Source organism: Pituophis catenifer, unplaced genomic scaffold (genome assembly GCF_029215685.1).
Source record: "Pituophis catenifer annectens isolate HBS135680 unplaced genomic scaffold, rPitCat1.0.hap2 SCAF_1, whole genome shotgun sequence".
NCBI lineage: Eukaryota > Metazoa > Chordata > Lepidosauria > Squamata > Colubridae > Pituophis > Pituophis catenifer.
In genome coordinates, this window is record NW_027256881.1 from 167,247,087 (window position 1) to 167,264,302 (window position 17,216).

At 44.6% G+C, this 17,216-nt stretch overlaps 1 protein-coding gene across 1 annotated transcript in view; it reads left to right on the forward strand.

Annotated features, from left to right (window-relative positions):
- Positions 1-17,216, forward strand: part of TRPM8 (transient receptor potential cation channel subfamily M member 8) — a 380,221-nt gene that overhangs the window by 326,709 nt on the left and 36,296 nt on the right. The window contains exon 18 of the mRNA XM_070933161.1: positions 14,760-14,901. Within this exon, the coding sequence (XP_070789262.1) occupies positions 14,760-14,901 (142 nt within the window). The remainder of the gene's footprint in view (positions 1-14,759; positions 14,902-17,216) is intronic.

Consider the following 17,216-nt stretch of genomic DNA (forward strand, 5'->3'; position numbering starts at 1 on the left):
GTGGCATTGTACAACCAAGAATTCCAAGAGTTGGTGTGCTGACTAGCCAACTGGCCTGAGGAAATCCTAATAGAGTGCTTCTAAGATAGACTCAATGATGATGTATACAATACCTACACAGGGAGCCCCCCCATACTCTCTGCCAGTGGTACATGCTAGCTCAAGAGGTGGAGATAGACCTGGCTAGATCCTGTAGCTGAAATACCCATGGATGGCGCTGCTCTCTCCCTCTGGCAAAGGCAAAGGTCCCAAGAACACCTGGGCACAACCTCAGCCCCAAATGTTGAACTGCCAGATTCTTCAAGTGCAGGAAGGAAGGTCACCGAGCCACCGACTTCCAACTCACCAAAGTGACCCCAAAAACCAGTGGCAAACATGGGAAGAAGGCAGGAAAGACTACCCCAACGTTTTGCAAGATGGTGTTAGAGGGAATTGAAGTTGTCAGGTTCTCCCCTCCTGGTTACAGAGAGCAGGGAATTCCAACCATCCCAGAGATGGTTGGATCTACACCAACTCTGATGACAATCTCTTGGTAAGTCACCCTGGTAAATTTCCCTGTCACCATCCCAGTCGAGCTGAATATGCTATCATCGGTTGCCATGGGAAAGATGTTGACTTTTTGGACACTGGTTGTACCAAATGCGTATTGAGCTCTGAGGTGGTGGAAAAATTGGGACTCAGACTCCAACAATGAAGGGTGCCCATAGCATTTTGCCAATTGGACCATGGCCAGAGGAGCCTCAGCTCACTTTATAATGGAACCAGTGGAGATGAGGATGGGTGGCCACTCCTCTTTCTGGGGCTGACATGATTCCAGAAAAGGAACCCCTATGTGAACTGGCAAAAGAGACTGTTAAAAATCTGGAATGGGGTCTCTTGGAGATGGGAGCTGCCCCAGCCTTCCGGTTCACTGGGGCCATCATGGGTGGGGCAGTGGGCACAGGGGCGGGTTTCAAAACCCACCGCTACTGGTTCACTTGTGGGCACGCACACGCTCATGTGTGTGTGTGACACTTCTGCGCATGCGCAGAAGCATCCGGGCGGATGGGCAGAGCCTCCTGCCACTGCCACTACTGGTTCACCCGATCATCACTTCTGGGAGTTCTTTCTCTTTGTCTCTTCTATATTTTTCCCTCTAAAAGTGTAATCTGCCTGCTCCATTTCAAGAATTTTTACTATCTCTTCGTCATCTTTTTCTGCTTGTGTCATTTGTTGATTTGTCTCCTCTATTCTTTTCTCTGCTTTTTCTACTTTCTCCTCTATTTCCTGGATTTTTTTGTTCATTTTTCATTGTCATTTGCTGAGAGTCTTCTAGTTTCACATCTGTATCATGCATCACTTTTTTCATCTCCTTATGGTTTCTTGTCATAGCTTCCTGAATACCTTGAAGCATCAATAGTATTTCCTTTTCAGGTGCATTTGTTTTTTCCTGTTGTAACATTTTACTTTAATTTAATCAGCTAAAAATTAACAATAGTCCACCAAAGTCCCAATGTCCCAATTGTCCATCACCCCAAAAAGCCAATATTAAAGTAATTTGCTCAATCCTGGAACTGTTCCTCAGAATCCACAATATGTGCCTCAAATCCTCAAAATCTGCCAATGAGCAAACTTCTAAATTATCCAACTTTGTACATCTTGTTTAACTTTTCTTATTTTGCCTTGTAAATTGTTCTATTTATAATCCAGAATAGCCCACCTGATTTCCCCCTGTCTCATTAAGCCAGATGTTCAGTTTCAAGGGCAATTCCTATTATTTATAAGCCACACTTCCTTGAAGATCTTCAAAAGGCTCACCAGTTACTCTGTTTCCCTTCTTCTTATCAATTCTGTGAAGGTCTTTTCCAACCATGTAGTAGTGTAGTATGGTATCTTTTTTTTCACCAGTAGATGGTGCCCCAGCCCAAAGTTCCAGTTTATAACTAAGTAGAAAGTATAACAGCCAATTGCCAAATGATCATAGAGTTCATTTTTCTTTATACAATTTCTTTCAGTAGTCAAACAATATTATCAGCAAATTAAAATCACTTTTCACAATACTGCAAACTCCAGTCTGGTCTTTCTATATTTTAAAACTTCATAGTCTCCCATTAAAATTTCATTCCTCTTTTGAGTCTGCAATCTATCTCTATGTGTTAGCTCACCACTTTCTCAGCACTTTGGAGAGTCTTTCTTTCAAAAATTCTTTTACTTGGGGTAGAGCTTCTAATATAGAAGTTGAAAATCGCCTCACCTAGTTCCAATCCACTGTTCATAAACCGCTCCAGCTCATCTTTCTTCGGTTGCCCCAGCTTCGGTCTGGCCATAATAGCCGTTTCTCTTCTTTGTTGATCAGGAGGGTGCCTTGGATTGAACAGAAAAGCTGCCACTCTCCCGCGATCAGCAAGGGATCCCTCCTTTCTTTGTCATCTCTCCAGGGTGACTTTAGCCCCTTAGGGCCTCCCAACAAGGTGACATGATAAGTCATTTAAGGGACTGCCATAAAGAAGAGGAGGTCAACCTATTTTCCAAAGCATCAGAAGGCAGGACAAGAAGCAATGTTTGGAAACAAATTAAGGAGAGAAGCAACTTAGAACTAAGGAGAAATTTCCTGACAGTGAGACCAATAAATCATGGCTTGCCTTTAGAAGTTGTGAGTGCTCCATCACTGAAGGTTTTAAAGAAATGATTGAATGGCCATTTTTCTGCAATGGTACAGACTGCTTGAGGGGGGGGTGGATTAGAAGACCTCCAAAGTCCCTTACAACTCTGTTGTCCCTTTAATTAGATATCCTGGAAAGATATCTCAGGGGTACAAGAGTTTTTTCAGATTCAAATATCAAGATATTACAACAGAGTGATGGAAAGAAATTAAACAGAGAACATTTTTCATCTGCATGTTTCACTCCGCTGGCAATCGATGAACCACAACACTGCATGCAAAATACAGGTAGTCCTCGACTTACAACATATCAGCATTCCAGAAAACCCCCAACTCCCAGTAAAGACGCAGAAGCAGGCATTTTCCAAAGTTCTCTTTACTAGCAATAGGTAAACTGGCACATCTGGGAAATCCCGAAACTGAAAAGCCCAGGCTTTCCTTCAATAATACAAAGCTCCCAAAACCAACCCCTTTCTCCCCAATCGGTCACATCCTCCAATCACCGTTGGTTTCACCTCGGCCCAGCCCCTGACCACTCCTCTTCCAGGTGCTGGACTGCCCTGACCTTGACCAATGGGAAGAATGCTGTTATGTCTACTGATTCCCCTCTCCTAAGTCCCTCCTCCTACTTTCCCACACATGAGGAGGTGGCAGCATTGAAGCTTCTGGCCTAATATGGCTTCCAAGGCTGACAGGCGTCCTCCCCCCCCCGCAGAAAAAAACCTATCATGAAAATTAAAACAGACAAAACACAAAAGAAGGGGTTAACGCTTAGCACCAATCCCTTTAACCCCCCCTCCCCCTCCTAGGAGGACCTTTCGGTTTGTCAGGAAATTTGTCATGAAACTGTTTCACAAGCGCATCAGCCTTCACATCCCAACTCTTGACCCAAGTAGCTTCAGTCAAAGGGCACCAAATATTGCAATCAGCCCCTGTAAAGTCTAGAGTCCAAGATTTTCTTCACCTCATAATGTGTCTCCCCTGGTATTACTAAAGGAGGAGGTGGAGCAGCTGGCAAAAGTCTGAGGGTGGATTCTCTGACTGGTTTCAATAAGCTGCTGTGGAAAATGGGGAGTATTTTCCCTAATATGCAAGGGAGCCTAAGTTGGACAGTCACTGGGTTAATCACTTTCACTATAGGAAAGGGACCTATGAATTTGGGTCCAAACTTCTTGCTGGGCACTCTCAATCTTAGGTTCTTGGTTGACAAATATACCTTATCACCTATTTGGAAAGGTAGTTGGAGACCCCAATGTTTGTCGGCTTGAGCCTTATATTTTTCCACTGACTCCACTAAAGCTTTTTTTGTATTCTCCCAACCCCTTTTCAATGAGGTCATCCAGTCTGTTAAGGACATGGAAATAGGCGGCTCTCTAGGCAATTCAGGCATCAGCACAAAATCCATGCCCATGAAATTTGAAAAGGGGTCAACCCAGTACTGCTGTGTAGTGCATTATTATAAGCAACCTCTGCAGATGGTAGCAATTCCGCCCAGTTCTCCTGTTGATAATTCACATAACACCTAATGTACTGTTCCACCATTGAGTTTAATTTTTCAGCCGATCTGTTAGTCGACGGGTGAAAAGCCGAGCTAAGCCCCTGGGATGACCCAATGGATCGTAGAAATTCCCTCCAGAACTTAGCTGTAAACTGGACCCCGCGGTCCGATATTATTCTTCTTGGGACTCCATGTAGCCTGTAGGTGTGTTTCACAAACAGCTTTGCCAGTTTTTTAGCTGAGGGTAGTCCGCTGCAGGCAATGAAGTGGGCTTGCTTGGAGAATAAATCAATGATGGTCCAAATGACTCGGCTGCCCCTACTGTCGGGGAGCTCAACTATGAAGTCCATTGCAATCTTCTCCCAGGGCTTGATGGGTTCGGCCACAGTCTGGAGGAGGCCACATAGTCTTCCACTTCAGTTTTCATTTTTGGCCACCAGAATTGCCTCCTAGTCAAATGGAGGGTTTTTAAATACCCAAAGTGGCCCCCCAGGGAAGAATCATGGCTTCTCTTCAATACCAGGAGCTGTAGGCTGCAGGGAATGTAAAGTTTATTCCCCTTCCATGCCAACCCATCCCTTAGGATAAGATCCGCCTGGTGCTCTTTGAACCAGGAATCATCAGAAAGTGCTGCTTTTAGCTCCGCTGTCAACTTGTCTTCAGGGAGGTTGGAACCCTGGTGCATTTGTGCTCTGGTGTGGGCTTGGGTGGCTGGCTGAGACTATGTCTACTGATTCCCCTCTCCTAAGTCCCCCCTCCTACTTTCCCACACATGAGGAGGTGGCAGCATTGAAGCTTCCGGCCTAATATGGCTTCCAAGGCTGACACAACTATTTGTTTAACAATAATTCAACAACCTCAGAAATAGTAAATTACAGCACTTCCAGGAAGATGGCCAACTGAAATACACACCCGGGGAGAGATCTCTGAAGAGTTTTCCTCTGGGTTGTAGCTCTCCAGCTTTCAACTGAAGGGACTAACATTCCTTCAGTTTTTATGCCTCCCCCCCAGCCCCCGGGTCAGGGCAATTCAAAGAACTTACCCTTGGAACCCTCTAAATACGGCTGAAAGCTGGCAAATGGCTTCTGGAGTTTGACTCCAAAGCTATCTGTGTGCCAAAAGCTCGGGGGAGGGGCTGCAATTTGTTTGGGGTTGCAGAAGTCACCGTTTTGAAATTCACCTTTCAAACAGACAGTAAGTTGTGCCTTTCTCTTCTTAATCAAGGACTATTAATCTTTTTAAGTAAAAAAAAAGGCTCTCTTTAGTCACAGCTTGCTACGCCTTTTTGAACTTGCACCATTTTAGGGATTCTTTTTTTGTGTTAAATAACAAGGAAGAAGATTGCCAAAACAAGCCAAATAAGGAAGTGTGGAGAAAAAGGGGGGAAAAGCTGATGGAGAAATATAAAGACTGAAGGCTGAGATTTTAGTTTATTATTGTAGTAACTTGTAGCTTAGTCTTCTTTGCTGTGGGTGGCTAAAATGTTCTGATCCTGATCAAAAGAGGAAGCCAAGATGGTGGAGGTATATTTGAAAGGTCTCTAAATAAAATGCACCAGTTTGTTGATCAACCATGCTTCAAGGATGATAAAAAAATCCTCTGAAATTACTTTTGAGATGCAAACCTGTGGAGAATGTTACCAAACTACTGAGGCAACTTCACAAGTAGTTGAAAATGCAGAGAAGTTCATTGCAGTTTTAGAAGAAACTGATATTAACTTTCACTCTTATGGTTTAAATAGCAATCTCTTAACACAACTAAAAGAAAAGTGTCAAGAGAAAGGACAAATTTGGGACTTTTTCTTTAAGGATATTAACAAGGTTGAGGATTCCATGATAAAAAGAGATGTTTATAACTGTTATGTATATAGGTTTTGGCGGGAAGTTTGAATTAACTAGCCATCAGCTGATTGGCTGACCACCACAGCTGCAAGGTATATAAGGGGAGCTGTTTCCCCAGGTCTGTTGCTGGGTTCTCACCCTACATTAAAGAGCTGTTGTCACTCACTGCCTGGCTTGCTGTGTCCTCGTTCACCCAACTTAACATTGGCGATGAAGGTGGGATTTTGAGGCCAGAAGCCACGGAAAGAGCTGAAGCCACGAGCCGACAAGAGAGCTGCAAACCCGAATCCAGCCAGGCGAGCGAGCGGAGTACCTGGAGAATCTACCAATGATGTCTGCCTATGTACGTCCAGCGCCTTTCAATCCAATGGAAGAGAAGTGGGGATCCTACATGTCCCGCTTCAAACGCTTCCTGGTGGCCAGCGATCTACAGGGGCTACCCGACATGCGGAAGAAAGCCCTGTTCCTGAGCCATTGTGGACCCAAGGTGTTTGACAGGGCCGAAGCCCTGTTGGAACCAAACTCAGTCCACACCATCTCGTGGCAAACGCTCCAGACGCTGCTGAAGGACCACTACGCCCTGACACCATCAAAGTCATCCAGCGGTACGAGTTCCGGCAACGCGTTCAGCAGGAAGGGGAATCGATCAGCGAGTACATCGCTGCCCTGCACAAGGCTGTAAACCAGTGCGAGTACAGAGACTTAGATGAGATGCTCCTAGAGCAACTAATCTGTGGAGTGAGAAATATTTGCTTGCAGAGGAGGTTGCTCACAAAGACGAATCTAACGTTACATATCGCACTAGATTAGGCAAGGGCTCAAGAATCCTCTACCAAAGCAGCCGAGAGACTACAGGGGACGACACAAGTCAGAATGGCACAGAGGTCAGCACAAGAGACCATAGGCACTGAGAGCGAGGCGGAGTCGGATGAAGAGGTCTGCAGAACCGAACAGGACCGGCAAGACCGGCAAGGTCACGGAGACAGCTGTGCCAGCTGTGGGGGACCCCATCCACGCCATAACTGCAAGTTCCGAGATGCCATTTGCTGGCAATGTGATCGGAAGGGTCACATCGCTAGAGTCTGTAGATCCAAGCAGACCCCTAACTACAAGCCATGGAGCAGCGCTAGCCAACCAGAGACAGCGCAGCGGAAGAAGACCAATCAGAAGGGTGGCCACAGGAACGGCGCGAACTCCGAGGACCTCGAAGCCTGCACCATTCGAATCGGCCGGACCTGCACATCCCCCGGGGAGAAGACCTACATGACGGTCAAAATTGAGGGGCATGAGCGTGTCATGGAGATCTCCAATAACCATCATGTCCTGGGACAAGTTACGGAAGGCCATCCCCGGAGTCCAGAAACGGCACCTACAGCACCAGCAGCTCGGACTGCGCAATTACCAGGGGAATCGCATCCCCGTGGAAGGAATCGGCGAGTTCCAGGTGGAGTACGGGGAATTCCGGGAGAAGCTTCCCCTCACCGTAGTCAGCGGAAAGCTCCCAAGCCTCCTGGGCATGGAGTGGTTCAGGGCCCTGGGCATGGGATTCACCGGAGTCCGCAACGTGCGAAGCACCCTGAAGGACGACCTGATGCAGGAATTCCAGGACGTGTTCAACGAGCGACTTGGCAAGTATGTGGGGACTCCTATTTCGTTCAACCTCAACCCCAATATTGCCCCCATCCGGAGGGTACCATTCGCCCTAAAGCCCAAGATTGATGTGGAACTGGACAAATTGATTAAGCAAGGGGTGCTAGTGCCAGTCGATCATGCCCGGTGGGAGACCCCAATAGTGACCCCCATTAAGCCTGATGGGTCTGTGCGCATCTGCGCGGACTATGATCAATAAGGCTCTCCAACAGAGCGCTTACCCGGTTCCGATCGTACACCATCTGCTGCATTCCCTGGGGCCCGGCAAGATATTCGCGAAACTCGATCTGGTGCAGGCGTATCAGCAGTTGCCTGTAGATGGTGCTACCACAGAGGCACAGACTATAGTTACGCATAGAGGTGCATTTAAGTGTACCCGGCTCCAATTCGGAGTCAGCATAGCTCCCGGACTGTTCCAGAGCACCATGGAGAGACTGTTACAAGGGATCCCCGGGGTGGTCCCATATTTTGATGATGTATTCATCACGCCGACTTTCTGTCCACTTGCCACTGCGTTTGGAGCGAACGAGAAGAAAACGCTGGAGACAGCAGTTAGATGCTTTAGTCGTTTAATCTGTTAACGGCAACAACGAGCTGTAACAAGTGGTACGAAATGCGATCAGCATAAAGTCGGCGTTAAGAGCAAGCGTCTCTCCCCGCCTTTTAAATATGCGCGCCAGCCGCTGTAACGCCCTTCCGGTTGTGGTGACAAAGGGCGCATGCGCACAGCATCTCCGCCGCAGCCACAGCCACGGAGGATAGGTGACGAAGACCCTCCCTATGCCGGCCGCTACGTGACCGACCGCCTAAAGAAGAACACCCCCTACCACCAAGGTGCATATACGTTGCCAACCACCCCCCCATCCAGCCCCTATCAAGTCCTTTGGTGTTGTTAGACGTCAGCCAGGGAGTCATGTCTGCCTCTACGGATCCTGATGTCGAGGGGATCTCGACACGCAGAAGATGAGCAACAGCTAGGGGAGAGACTTAGACAAGTTCTAGGGAAGTTCAGAAGTGCAGGACTCAGGGTCAAATGCAACAAGTGCATGATCGCAGTCCCTTCTGTGGAATTCTTGAGATATCGGGTAGACGAAACCGGCATACACCCCACCAAGAGCAAGATTAGGGCGATCCAAGAGACTCCCACCCCTAAAGACAAGGCGGAACTACAAGCGTTCCTGGGACTATTGAACTTCTACGCGATTTTCCTAAAGGACAAGGCAACAGTAGCAGAGCCCCTGCACAAACTGTTGGCCAAAAAGTCCACATGGGTTTGGGAGAAGGCTGAGGCTATCGCGTTTGCCACCAGAAAGAAACTCCTATCGGCCGAGAGTTTTCTAATCCAGTACAACTCTAAACTTCCCCTTGTTCTAGTCTGTGACACATCCCCATTTGGCATGGGGGCCGTCCTGAGCCATAGACTACCGAACGGTCTAGATGCACCCATCACCTACTACTCCTGGACTCTTTCAAGTGCCGAAAGGAACTACAGTCAACTTGACAAGGAGGCCCTGGCAGTCGTCTCAGGAGTCAAGAAGTTCCACAAATACTTGTTCAGCAGAGACTTCGACCTCATCACAGATCATTGCCCCCTTCTGGGTCTCATAGCAGGGGACCGACCCACACCGGCAGCCCTGTCTCCCAGGATGACATGCTGGGCCATCTTCCTGGCAGCATACTCATATTGCCTGGTACATCGACCAGAGGTGAGCATGGGCAATGCCGACGCCCTCAGCCATTGCCCACTACCTGACAAAATAGAAGACCCCACACCCAGAATCCCAGTCCTGCTGATTGACATCTTGGACTCGGGACCCATCACTTCAGGAGAGGTGGCAAGGGCTTCAACCAAAGACCACATGATTCGTAAAGTCACGAGTTGGGTCACGAGGGGGTGGCCAGAAAAGACTGAGGGCAGGGAATTCAAAAACTTTGCTAAGAAAAGAGGCGAGCTGACAATGCAAGGGGGTTGTCTATTGTGGGGCGATCGGGTCATTGTTCCCTTGTGCCTAAGGGAGAAAGTGTTGAATCTGTTGCATGAGGGGCACCCCGGGATTGTAAGGATGAAGGGGTTAGCTAGGAGCTATGTCTGGTGGCCTCTCATGGATAAGGACATCACTGAATGGGTGGGGAAGTGTCAGCCCTGCCAAGAGTCTAGGCCAGACCCCCCGACAGCACCGGTAAGGGAGTAGGAACGGCCTCAGGGTCCCTGGTCTAGGATCCACATAGATTTTGCTGGCCCATTCCACGGGCAGGTATTCATGGTTGTCGTGGACGCCTTCTCAAAGTGGCTGGAGATTAGATTTATGAAAGCCACTACCACCGACACAGTCATTAGGGAGCTAAGGCAGTTGTTCACCACCCATGGCCTACCGGACATATTAGTTTCAGACAACTGGCCCCAGTTCATGGCCACGCAGTTTGAGGGGTACTTGGTGGAGTTGGGGATCAGACACGTACTCTCCGCCCCGTTTCATCCAGTTAGCAATGGATTGGCGGAGAGATTTGTGAGAACGGCTAAGGAAGCCATCTCATGCCTAGGCCCTGGGGACTGGCAGGAAAGAATAGACAAATTCTTAACGGCCCAACATGCCACACCATGCACCGCCACAGGCCGGAGCCCGGCGGAACTTCTAATGGGGAGAAAGCTCTGAGGAGTCCTAGACAGGCTACACCCCAGCTATTCCCCTGACAACTTCAGAGGGGCAGAGAGGAAGCTTAGGGAGTTCACAATAGGGACGCCAGTATTCTCAAGAAATTACGGGAACGGGCCCCTCTGGGAAACCGGGATAATTACGGAGGTAACCGGGCCCAAGTCTTATCGGGTAGACATGGGAGATGGGAGGATTTGGCGCCGGCACATTGATCAATTACGGAAGCATTTAACTGCCGACACAGAAGATATCTTCGAAGAACCACTCCCTAACTACAACAGAACTCCAGAACTAACTCAAGCCCGAGTTAGCTGTCGGCCCCGAGATCCAGTGCCGCCCCATCACAGAAGATCGACCAGCCGAAGAAGTCGCTGCCCACAACAAATTCTCAGAGGTTCCATTGGCGGAGCAGGGAGAAACAGGGAGTTCTTCCGACCCGCTCAACGCCACACCTCCGTCTGAACTGTGCAGGTCAACTAGGGTGCGGACACGCCCTAGTCACCTGAGGGACTACGTATGCTAATGTCCACCCCAAGTGACTTCTGGGAGGGGAGGAGTGTTATGTATATAGGTTTTGGCGGGAAGTTTGAATTAACTAGCCATCAGCTGATTGGCTGACCACCACAGCTGCAAGGTATATAAGGGGAGCTGTTTCCCCAGGTCAGTTGCTGGGTTCTCCCCTACATTAAAGAGCTGTTGTCACTCACTGCCTGGCTTGCTGTGTCCTCATTCACCCAATTTTACAATAACTGCTTGATAAAAGTTCTAGAGAAGAAAAATACTTTATTCCATGAAGATAAACTGTAAGAAGTGTCTTAAACACAATGAGTTAACTGGAATTAATGTCTTTGTTTGATATGTGTAACTGAAAGAAAGGCTTAATCCAATATTTGAAAATGTATTTTATATATACATATATCTACATCTACACACACACACACATACACACACACACATCTATATCTATTTCTAATCTATCTATCTATCTATCTATCTACACATGCGCGCGCACACACATACATATATAATACTTAGGTAATATAACATATATATATTAAATGCTTAGGTAATTCTTAAAGTTTCAAATGTTATTGAAAATGTATTTGAGGGTACTTGTATTAAGAAAAAGTTATAGAAAATGATATACCAGCTTAAAGAAAAGCTCTTGGGGTTAAAAAGGATGTTTATAAAGGGAAAAAAATCTATAAGGATCTAAATCCTTGGAGGGATCTAAATGTAATACTGAAGTTTAAAGCTTGTATGTCAAGCAGTCAGAGAAAAAGATGCATTAGAAAGTTTTGACTTTAAAAAAGTGTTTAAAAAAAGTTTAGCACTTTGAAAAAAAGTGTGAAAAAAGTGGATTTTTTTTCAGTAAGATCAAATAATTTGAAAAAATATAATGAATCTTCTTAATAAAAATGGTGACATTTTTAAAGATTTTAAAGATTATTAGGTGCAAATAGAAATACATACTATTTCCATAGCAAGGAACATAAAGCAGGAATGGTTAAATTGGTTATTTTATTCAAAGTGAAAAATATTTCTTCATTTGGATATTACTTCTGGATTTTGTGCTTGTGGAAAAAAATGAAACTTTGACTTTGGTTTTGTTGATCAAAAACATTTGTTCTTATAGAAATGGCTAATTATATATTAATGAATAAAAGCAAAAAGTTGAGGTTGGAGTGTTTTTATTTCGTACTGTGCTAAGATGAAATGGAAGCCAGTGCCTTTCTTCCTTCTTTTTTTCCTTTTGTATTTCACATCCCCTTTCCCCCATTCCTTTCCTTCCCTTAATTTCTTATTTCTAGCTTTTTCTTTGTATTTTATATAATGAAAAATAGTTAAAAATTTTGAAGATCTGCACCATTTAGGCGATTTTTTCTTGTTAAATAACAAGAAAGAAGGCTGCTAAGGCAAGCTAAAATAAGGTAGTATGGACTATCCTTTTAAAAAAACTGATGGAGAAATATAAGGGCAGAAAGTTGTGGTTCTAGTTTATTATTTTTAGTAATTTGTAGCTTGGTTTGCTTTGTTGCGGGTGGCTAAAACTAAAACTTTCTGATTTTTATGATTCCTGATTGGTCAGTAATTCTTAAGAGACTTACAAAAAAGCTACTCTTTGACTAAAGAGGAAGTGAAGAAGATGGAGGAGCAAATTATTAGATATGTATTTGGAAAATCTTTAAATAAAATCCATCAGTTTATAGAACAGCTATGTTCCAAGGATAAGAGAAAATGTAAGAAAAAGATGTACTGTATTTTCCAGCGTATAAGACCACTGGGCGTATAAGACAACCCCCGAATTTTCCTGTTAAAATATAGGGTTTGAGCTATACTCGCCGTATAAGACTACCCCTCTTCCAACGCATACCAAATAAAAATTAAAAAACATCAACTGGCTCACCCACAATGTAAAACCAGTGGGGATGAGGAATGGAGAGACTCGGGTTCTAGTCTTCTCTCAACAACAGAAGCTCACTGGATGACTTAAAATCACAGAATCATAGTCTATGAAATCAGTTAGAACAATAAACCAGGAGTGGCTTGCCTTCAGAAGTTGTGGGTGCTCCATCACTGAAGGCTTTTAAAAAGAGACTGGAAGACATTTGTCTGAAGTGGTATAGGGTCTCCTGCTTGAGCAGGGGACAGTGGTCCCCAACAATGGCCAGGCCTGGCTGGGGGTGGGGTGGGGTGAGTGGCAGGCACACATGTGTAAACAGCTCCATTTGTGTGAGTAGTGTGCACGTGCTTGCTCTCTAATCACGCAAATGGAGCAGGAACAGAGGGTGCTTACTGAGGCTTTGTAAAGTGGTACTAGAAATTCACATGATTTTGATTCTACTTCTCTCTTAATGCAGCCTAGGATTGCATTGGCTATTTTGACAGCTGCTGGACACTGTAGGCTTATATTTAAGTGTTTGTCCACTAGGACTCCAAGATCCCTCTCACAATTACTGGCATTAAGTTTCAACCTAGTCTATACCTATACAATTGGGTTTTTTGCGTAGATGTAAAACCTTTCTTTTATCTACATTGAATTTCATTTTGTTAGATAAGGCCCAGTCTGTCAAGATCTTTTTGGGTCTTGAGTTTATCTTCTGGGATTATGACTACCGTATTTTCCGGCATATAAGACGACTGGGCGTATAAGATGACCCCCGAAGTTTCCTGTTAAAATATAGGGTTTGGGCTATACTCGCCATATAAGACTACCCCTCTTCCAACGCACACCAAATAAAAATTAAAAAAACATCAACTGGCTCACCCACAATGTAAAAGCAGCTGTGCTAGACCCAAAATGGCCCCTGAAACAAGCAGGAACCTCACACAGCCACAAAAAGCCCCCCCAAAAAACAACTTTCACACTTTACACACACACAACACAACACAACTGGCTCACCCACAATGTAAAAGCAGCTGTGCTAGACCCAAAATGGCCCCTGCAACAAACAGGAACCTCACACAGCCACCAAAAGCCCCAAAACCCAACTTTCACACTTTACACACACAGAATTCCACATACAGCTTTGTGAGATTTTGTGTGTTTGTGTAGTTAGAGTGAAACACTACAAAAACATACTAAATCTCAGAAAGCTGCACAAATATTATTTTATTTTATTTTATTTTATTTTTATTTTTATATGAAAGCTAAATTTAAAACTTCCTAAACTTTAAATGGCTAGGTCTAAAAAAGAAGAACTAAAAAAGACCCCAATTAACTATTTTTTTTAAAGATCCCAAAGGGGAAAAAAACTTACCCAATAGAACAGGGGTCTCCAACCTTGACAACTTTAAGACTTGTAGACTTCTACTCCCAGAATTCCTCAGCCAGCTTTGTTTTGCTGGCTGAGGAATTCTGGGAGTTGAAGTCCACAACTCCCTGTCTGCTTGATTGCAGGCAGGGAGTTGCTTGCTGATGGAATGGATTCAGGCAAGCGAAGCAAGGCAAGCGAAGCAAGGCTCAAGGTTGACTCAGCCTTCCATCCTTTCAAAGGTAGGTGAAATGAGGACCCAGATTTTCAATTCCCAAAACTGGGATAATAATGCCCTCTGTCCCTGGTTTGTATTGCATTCTCATTCAATTTGGAGCAGTCCATTATTTGTAAATCTCTCTACAAATATTAAGTGTCAGCTAAGGTTATCTGTCCTCAAAATGCTCAGAGTATAATTACAATGTTGAAAATAAAGGTGCCCAGATTAAAACTGCAATCTTCATATAAAGAAAAAATCATGGAAACATAGACAATACCAAATAAAGTTGATAATAAATAATTGAAAATTTAATTTATGGAAGCACTATGAGAATTTTTATCTCACAGTTTAACTTATTGTGAGTATAAAAATATTTACAATATGGGGGTCTGGGCTAGATAGTGACATTAACTATAAAAATAGTATTTGAAAGAGAACTGTAGTAACTACATAATTTGAAAATTGAGTTTTCTACTAATGTGTATCTGTTCTTTTCACAGGCTGCATTCTTCAAATGAAACATCTTGGTATTCTGGCAGAGTAATTTTTTGTCTGGATTACATTATTTTTACTCTAAGATTAATCCATATTTTCACAGTAAGCAGAAACCTTGGCCCCAAGATAATTATGCTTCAGAGGATGGTAAGGCATAAGTTTGTTTCAAGATGAGGTGTTTGTGTGTAACTCAAATAAATTCAATACGTTTAAGAAACATTTAAATCCTGCAGGCCTTTAGAAACATAGTTAAGTTCTAGTCCTTTTCCCAGGCACAGGTATATATGTAGCATTTGATGCTGGTTAAACCATTAAAAAATCCTTTCTCTAGGATTTTGAAGGTTCTGTACAGTATCCTAGCTGTTCCTAGCACTGCACGCCTTTGGATAGAGTTCTGATGTTGTTCTTGGAATTTGTTGGAGCTACTTTCCCATCTTGGGAATCACAGCCGCAAATGCTCCTACTACTATTGGGGCCACTTTGGCCTTTACTTTCCACATCCTCTCCAGTTCCTCCTTCATGCCCTGGAACATCTTCAACTTTTCATACTCCTTATTTCTGATGTTGCTGTCACTTAGCACAACTACATCTATGACCACTACTGTCTTCTGGTTCTTGTCTATTACCACAATATCTGGTTGATTGGCTAATACCTGCCTGTCTATCTGGAACTGAAAGTCCCACAATATCATAGCTATTTATTCTCCACGACCTTCTGTGGCAACCCTCATCTGGACCTAGGAGGATTTAACCCATATTCTATGCAGATGTTGCTGTACTTAATGCAAGGTATTTAGCTGTACTGATCAGTGTATGCTGTTCCTGCCTGCATCTTACACTTTGCCACTATGTATTGGACTGTCTCCGAGGCCTCTCTGCATAGTCTATATCTTGGATTCTGTACACTGTGGTAGGCCCCTGCTTCTATAGATCTGGTACCTTAGTGCCTGTTCTTGTACTGCTATGATCAGTGCCTCGGTGGTGTCTTTACTCCAGCCTTTTCCAGACACTGGTAAGATTTCCCAATGTCTGCCAGCTCAGCTATCTGTCAATGGTAAATCCCATTCAGAGTCTTGTCTTGCCATAGCACTTCTTATATTTGATCTTCCTCCAATATCTGCTACTGCCTTAGGCATTCTTTCAGCAACTCATCTTTGGGTGCCATCTACTGATGTACACTTGGATGCTCTGGGTGTCATCAATGACAGTGGCTTTGACACTCACTAGACCCCAAACACCCTTTTTCCTGCTGGTGTACAATCTCTGGGTGATAGACTTGGGGTGGAAACCTCTCTACATTGTGAGGTGATTCTGTGATATTAGCAGCTTCCACATCCTCCTTTAGCCAGCTTGCTAAATCAGCAAGGTATCTGATGACTGGGAGAGAATACATGTTGATGGCATGAATCTTGTTCTTACAAGACCAGTCTGATACTTTGGTGGTACTTGGATGTTGCTGCCTTCCTTGCCTCCTCATCCTGGTTCCTATGTGACTTTGGGACACCAAAGTTCTTGTAATTGGTCTGTATGTCTGCTGTGTGACCGTCTGGTAGTTCCATTCCATTAGTCTTAACTACTTTCCCTTTTGACCACTAGTTTAGTAGCTATGATCCCTGACAGGACTTTCCATGTTGTAGGGAGGCAGGTTATTGGCTGATAGTTAGACAGTGCTGCTCCAGGGGTGAAATGCTCCTGGTTCGGACCAGATCGGTCGGACCACCCCCATTGCCAAGCTGAGTCGTGCAATCATCAGAGGCTTTTTTTTATTATTTTTAAAAGCATTTTTTCTACAACCTCTTTGGCCAAAAAAATGCTTTTAAAAGTAAAAAAAAAAAAGCCTCTGATGATCACACAGCTCAGCTGGGATCATCAGAGGCTTCTAAAAGCATTCTTTCTACAACCTCTTCGGCTGAAGAGGTTATAGAAAAAATGTTTTTAAAAGGAAAAAAAGCCTCTGCCGATCAGGCAAGTCAGCTGGGATCGTCAGAGGCTTTAAAAGCATTTTTTTTACAACCTGTTCAGCCGAACAGGTTGTAGAAAAAATTGTTTTAAAAGTAAAAAAAAAATTGGCCACGCCCACTCAGTCATATTACGACCACCTCCACCAAGCCACGCCCACAGAACCAGTAGTAACGAATTTTACATCTCACCACTGTGCTGCTCCCTTGTGGGGACTTTCATGATCAGCATTGTTCTTCCTTGGGTTAGCCAGTCTGGTTTGGAGCCTGCATCTGATTCATCTGTATTGCTATATGTTCATATATTGCTGTTAGTTTCTTAGGTGTCTGGGCCTAAGAAACTAACAGGCCAGATGCCTGTTAGTGTTCTTGACCTACTGTTCATGTTCTTGACCTACTGTTGGGTGTGTGCTAATGGTGACTGATTCCTGTTCTGGGAGATTATTATGGCTTGCTTTCAAGTCCTGCAGCCATTTTGCTCTGCTATTATGTCTTCTCTTTCTC